Source organism: Python bivittatus, unplaced genomic scaffold (assembly GCF_059951505.1).
Source record: "Python bivittatus isolate LINGU-HERP-01145 unplaced genomic scaffold, Pbiv_v1 ctg000700_np1212, whole genome shotgun sequence".
Lineage (NCBI taxonomy): Eukaryota > Metazoa > Chordata > Lepidosauria > Squamata > Pythonidae > Python > Python bivittatus.
In genome coordinates this window covers 46,876,120-46,882,119 of record NW_028277098.1, presented here as the reverse complement: position 1 = coordinate 46,882,119, position 6,000 = coordinate 46,876,120, and the positions used below count along the sequence as shown (strand labels likewise).

Below are 6,000 nucleotides of genomic sequence, written 5' to 3'. Positions count from 1 at the left end.
AATGGTGGACAACCACAATCCTCAATTTGGACACCAATTGACCTGAACAGATTTGAAAAACCAAATACTCAGCAGATGATGCAACTCAGTTCAAAGGTGTTAACTGGAAATGACTTGCAGTGAGTTGAAGCAGTTGGAAAGCAGCTGAAGAGGCCTTCATCCTGCAGTGAATTGATCAGGGCTGAGAATGATGCAGACCCTTTTTTCATTCACATTTAGAAGAAATAGCTGTATAGACCGCATTTTGAGGCAGTATGTGTATAAATTCCTCCACACCTGCACTTAGAAAAAGTTACTTAGCAAGCTTTGCGGATTGCATCCTTCTATCAGTCTCACCTGTGAAGATTTTATCTGCATTCCTATTTGTGACAATGAAGATAAAGAGGTCAACACCAACTACCTAATCTAATCCCTGCCAATGGGAGGGTAACAACAGCTGCACTGTTCTCATGAACATATTCTTAGCAAAGGGTCAGAATTCCCAAATTATTGACCAGATATGTCATCGGATCAACCCCAGGTGTGGGCTGCTAGAAATGATGCCTTGTCTTTGGCAGTGGGCCAGTTATCCAAATTCCCAAGTTATGGGCCAGAGATGTCATCAGACTATCCCCAGGTGGTGTCTGGTAAGGACCCAGGTTTACTTACAAATGTGTCTGGCAGAGGGTCCACTGCCTGGAGTTATGAACAAGTTCCTGATGAGATGTGCTTACCAAGCCATCTCCAGGTGTTATTTTTTTATACTCCATCTCTATTATGAAAAGTATAAAAATGTGACAAAAGCCCCAAGCGGAGTTTAAGCCTCAATGAAGAACCTAAGCCCTAAGAGCACAACTACTGGTTCCAGGATGTCTGTCTGGCAAGTCAAATGGATCCCTCCCTCCCTCCTTTCTCTGTAACTCTCTTAATATTTATTCAGTACAATCTTTTTGGCATTTCACCTTAGTTTGAGCCTATTGTCTCTGAATCCTAAAGAACCTGTTATCTCCTGGCTGGCAACCCTCCCCCCACCCCCACTTTGCCTTTTTTACACTTTGGAAGCAGTGTCTTCCTGGGTCCCTGAGGCAGCCCTGCTTGGCTGGGTTTCACAGCCTAGAAGAGCCAGCTGGCTTCACTTTATTAGCTGGATCCTGAATCAGACCAAGAAATGGTACAGTATACCAACACCCCTTTTTTGAACTGGCCTCCAAGAGAAACACGGCCTCAGAAACCAAGGAGTACACTAAGCAAGGAGCTACTGAGATGGACCTCCATCTTTCTGCCCTTCCAACTGCTACAGAACCCAACACTGACCACTGAGGACCAGATATAGGTGTGCACAAGAGCTAAGCATGGAAAAGAAGTTACTCCTTTCCCTTCTCTCTCTCCCTCTTCAATTCAGAAATATTGTATTTTATTCTCATTCCCAAGCAAAGGGGTGCTTGTGCAAAAAAGTAGTTCTGCTTAGCACATGTGTCTGTGTACATGAACATTGCATGTTGTAAATTCCTCTCCCTCTGCTGTGGCAGGAAGCTTCCAAAATTCTGGCTTTCTTTGTGGTGGCAACATTTTTTTTTTGTCCTTCTGTAGCTGAACACTAAAGTAAAACAAATCACTTAGAATCATCAACTTGGAAGGGACCTTAGTGGTCATGTCCCTGCTCAGTGCAGGATCTGACAGATCATGATCCAGCCTCTGCTTAAAGACCTCCAGTGGAGAAATCAACATTTCATGTGGCAGCCTTTTTCACAGGCTGATAGCTCGTACAATCAGGAAGTTCCTCCTGATATCAAGCCTGAAACTCCTTCTTGTAACTGTAACTTACTGGTTCCTGTCCTGTCCTCTGGAACAATGGAGATTATATTCACTGCCTCATTTGTGTGACAACCCTTCAGATATTTGGAAATTGCTATCATATTTCCCCTCATTTGTTTTTTCTGCAAATCAAATTATCAAAATCCTTTGTTCTCATAGGCTTGATTTCTAGACATCACACTACTTTGGTAGTCCTCCTCCAAACTCTCTCCAGTTCCTCATTGTTGTTTTTGAACTGTGGAACTTCTTGAAACCTCCACCATTTCTCCTGCCACTCTCTGAACCCCTGCTTCAATCTTTTCTTCGTTTAACTGAATAGACTCCTATGAACTCCTTTCCTTTCTCTCACTGAACTGAGTTATTTGCTAAATTCTCAGAGATTGCCAGCTGCTTATTAGACTACCTTGTATATCATTAGCCTCAAATATTATATAATATATAGTGTTAATTAGTTATTAATTATAGTTTCATTTTTTTCACTTCTGGAAAGTTTAATAACTTCCAGTGTTATGGTCCTGGAAAAGTTGGTGCTATGGCCCCAGTTCATAATCTTCTCATCACCACTCACATACATGAAGCAAAAAGAAAAATACAGTGGCATGAATCAGAGAGATGATGATGATGGTGATGTTTTTCAGCAGCAGAGTATTAGAAACACAATCCCAGAAGCAACAGGGAAGGAACTGGTGTGTTTGTGCCTAGTGCAAGTGCAGAATCATGGACAGATGTGTTAAACTTTCCCTTAACTGAAACCTGGATGTTTGAGAATGAGAAACTAAAACTGCTGACATGCCTATAAATCCCATAACCAAACAATATATTCTAATAAAAATCCTCCAGATTTTATTTTCCTATTGAGAATCCCAGTCTCAAAATTTCACATACTTATGTAAAAACAGTTCAGTTAAAAAATAGAATACATTCATTAGACAAATATTCTTCATCATTAAAAAATACTGATCTTCTATACTGTTCTTTTTCACCTATAGCACTTTTCAGGGATTTATTTTTATTTATTCTTTGAAAGTGAGCTGGAAGCTTTTCTGTACATGTTTCGATAGATTTTTTCCAGGCTGTCTTCAAAGATGGCTCTGTGGGGCTTGTTTTTATACTCCGCAACTTGACTGGTCCAATATTCACCATTATCCAAATGAACCATAACGTTTGGCTGGATGGATGAACTGGCAAACCCCACACGCACGCACCAAAAAAAAAAAAAAAAAAAAAGCAAAACATTACCTTTCTAAACTCAGAAAAGCGTAACAGGCATTTATCATTTATTACACTTTACATAATTTGCATTGCGTGTTAATTACTCATAAAAAAGGGTAAGTGCATGAATGCTGATTACAAAGTTTTGCTTATATAAAATACTGTTTAGAAAAAGACACATAATGCTAAAAATATAATGCACTGTCTGCCACTCTGGAATATTCTGCACAGTGATGGTGATCTCTTTTCAGGAATATGTATGGTAGTATTACTTTCTGTGTGCACCTGCATTTGAATCTACCTGATTAGAGCTTCTGATTATCAGTGAGCTTATCACTTCAGTATCAGATTATGCCTGAAGATTACACATTGCACCACTTTTTTCACACTTCAAATATCATGGGAGCCTCCTCTCTGAATGTTTATTTTTTTACATAAAAGACTGAACTGCTGGGACGCAGCTCCAAAAGCATCAACACTTTGCACCTTTTGTGCTACTAAAGCCACTAGGAGCAGAGGTAACAAACTCCCTCTTTCTTTTTCTCTTTGTCCTTGCTCTGCTTTGGATGACTCTTAGCACCTCGCTGTCAATCTGCTTCCCACAGGAATTGTACTTCCTTCTCTTTTCCTTAGTGTGAAGAAGATAGAAAGCTCAGAGATGCAGGTTGGAGGAATGTAGCCCTGGCCTTGGGAATGGAGGAGGAACGTTAAGGAGAGACTTTCAGAAAAGATTAGTTAGTCCTGAGAAAGATGAAAATATGAGAAAGAAACTCAAAATAGCCTTGCCTTGATTCTATTTGGTATAAGGTGAGGCAAAGAGAAACTCTGAGAGGCTTTCAAGATTCTGTTATTCTATCCTACAACAGTAAAGAGTTTTTTTGTGAAAACCTTGCCATCCCTGTGGCTTGACTTTGCCAACTTCAAAGGTCTGACACATGTACATAATAGCATGCAACTTCTTTAATAAACTGTACTTGCCCTTAGGCATCTGTCTCTGGAAACTTTGAATAGCCTTGATTCCATTCATACACATATGCTCTTCTAAACACAAATCCCTGTAAATGAACTGGATTCCAATCAGAATTTTGATACTTTTATCTTATGTGAACAACTTGGGATCAGGACAATCACTAAGGAGATTCTGCTGGGTGTGCATGACCAGCAGAATGCCATCTTACAGTTACTCGTGAATCTGGTCTGTGGTGGAGCCTGCTCCTGAAATGCTCTCTCAACATTTGTGAAATGCTTGCTATTATGTTATTTAAATACCTATTGAAGTTCTGTGTCTTCATCTTCCTTATGTGAATATTATGGATAGGGATTTTTTAAAAATTTCCTTCCCTTTTTATGAAGATATTTTATATCACTTTATTATATTGTAATACTCTTTATTTGCAGACCAAGATAGAAATTGGGGTTGAAGTGTAAGACTCAAAGAGAAGAAGTAAAACTAGCATGTGTGTGACTTAAATGTATCCAGAAACAGCATTCTGTGCCTTTCCCTTTCAAATAAAGGGTTTGATCACTCTCCTCTCAGAGGAATCAGCATTTTTAGAATAGCTTTTACCAGTCAAGTATTAATCAAGAGAACAGTTTGTTGATTACACCCTAAACATATCTGCATGTGCCAAATTCTGAGTTTTTCACTCAGAAATTCTGAAACAAGCAACTTCAAACTAACCATAATAATCTGGATTCACCAAGAGACTACTATTCAAAGTCTGCTTCTAACAAATCCAGGCTCTTTCACTTAAAGCCAACCACAACAGCCTAAGACTTACTTATAAAGAGTGGCAGTGATTTTTGTTGATTTCAGATCAGCATACTGACAAGGTCACTTTCATGCAGGGCAATTACCCATCCTTTCCTCATAAGAAATCCAACAATGGAATGGACAGATCTACATCCATGTTGGAAAAAGTGCTATCTTAACTGAAAACTATCCTGACAAGCTAAAGTGAAGTGATCTGGGGATTACAAGCACAAATTGTATTAAGAGCAGGATAATGGCACTCACCCCACTTTCAAAAATACCTGTCATGAACCTGTCACATCCTTTTGTTCCATATCCTTTAGAGTTTCACAAGTTCCTTTCAAAGTCACTTTCACACTAAATATTTCAGCATCACAGATCTTCTGTGTAGTCCCAGTGGTTTTCAATAATGTATTTTAGTGTGAACATTTGGTCAGCAAAACTACTTTCTCCTTTGAACTCTACCGTGGCATGCTATTTATGAGGACATCTTCAGACTTGAAACTGTCAGAATATCCTTGAGCCTCCTTATTTCCCAACACGCTTCACTGGTCTAGAGAATGGGACAAACCCATCAATGTCTGACCCTACTTGAATATTAACATTTCAAAGTCAATTATCCTCAATGATGTTGTATCACTAAGAGTTGCAGATTTTTTATTCATGTCTTGCACCTTCCACACTGACTCCATCACAGAATATACACATATGGGTTACAGAAAAGCGGGGAGAGATGAATTGAGAATATATGAGTGGTTGGTATTACCAAAATATGAGTTGGGTTCTCAGTTAAAAGGAGAAACTATAGTACAATGTACAAACTTTGCATGCAGAAAATCCCAAGTTCAATTCCTGGTATATATAAGCAGGAGAGGAAAAGCTCCAGCCTGAAATTCTGAATGTCACTGCTAATCGTTGTAACTGGTACTAATTGAAATAGCCTAACAGTCTGAGTTAGTATAATCTGTTATGTTCCTATATGGCACTGAAATGGTACAGTGTTTCTTCTTCCAGTGTCGCCAATACACTGTGAAAAGTCTTACCTCATAGAGGGAGTGGCTCTTACTTATACACGCAATGACATAATACTCAGGAGTGTTAGTTCCTATATAAAGATGAGCTGCAAACACAGGCACATAATTCTGGGCATTATCATGCTATCCCAGTTATCCCGCTGACATGGAAAGCAGATACAATGGCTGTTATGTCATTAAAGTAATGTAAGGCAGGAGGAGGCAGAA

The 6,000-nt window shown here is 39.2% G+C and overlaps 1 protein-coding gene across 3 annotated transcripts in view; it reads right to left on the bottom strand.

Moving 5' to 3' along the window:
* Window positions 1-2,605: 2,605 nt before the first annotated feature.
* SPATA6 (spermatogenesis associated 6) overlaps window positions 2,606-6,000 on the bottom strand; it is a 39,524-nt gene continuing 36,129 nt past the window's right edge. For 2 of the 3 annotated variants that reach the window (XM_088153405.1, XM_015888990.3), the window contains one exon: window positions 2,606-2,975. In XM_088153405.1, the coding sequence (XP_088009531.1) occupies window positions 2,804-2,975 (172 nt within the window). In that variant the 3' untranslated portion in view covers window positions 2,606-2,803. The other variant, XM_088153404.1, reaches the window with a different exon arrangement.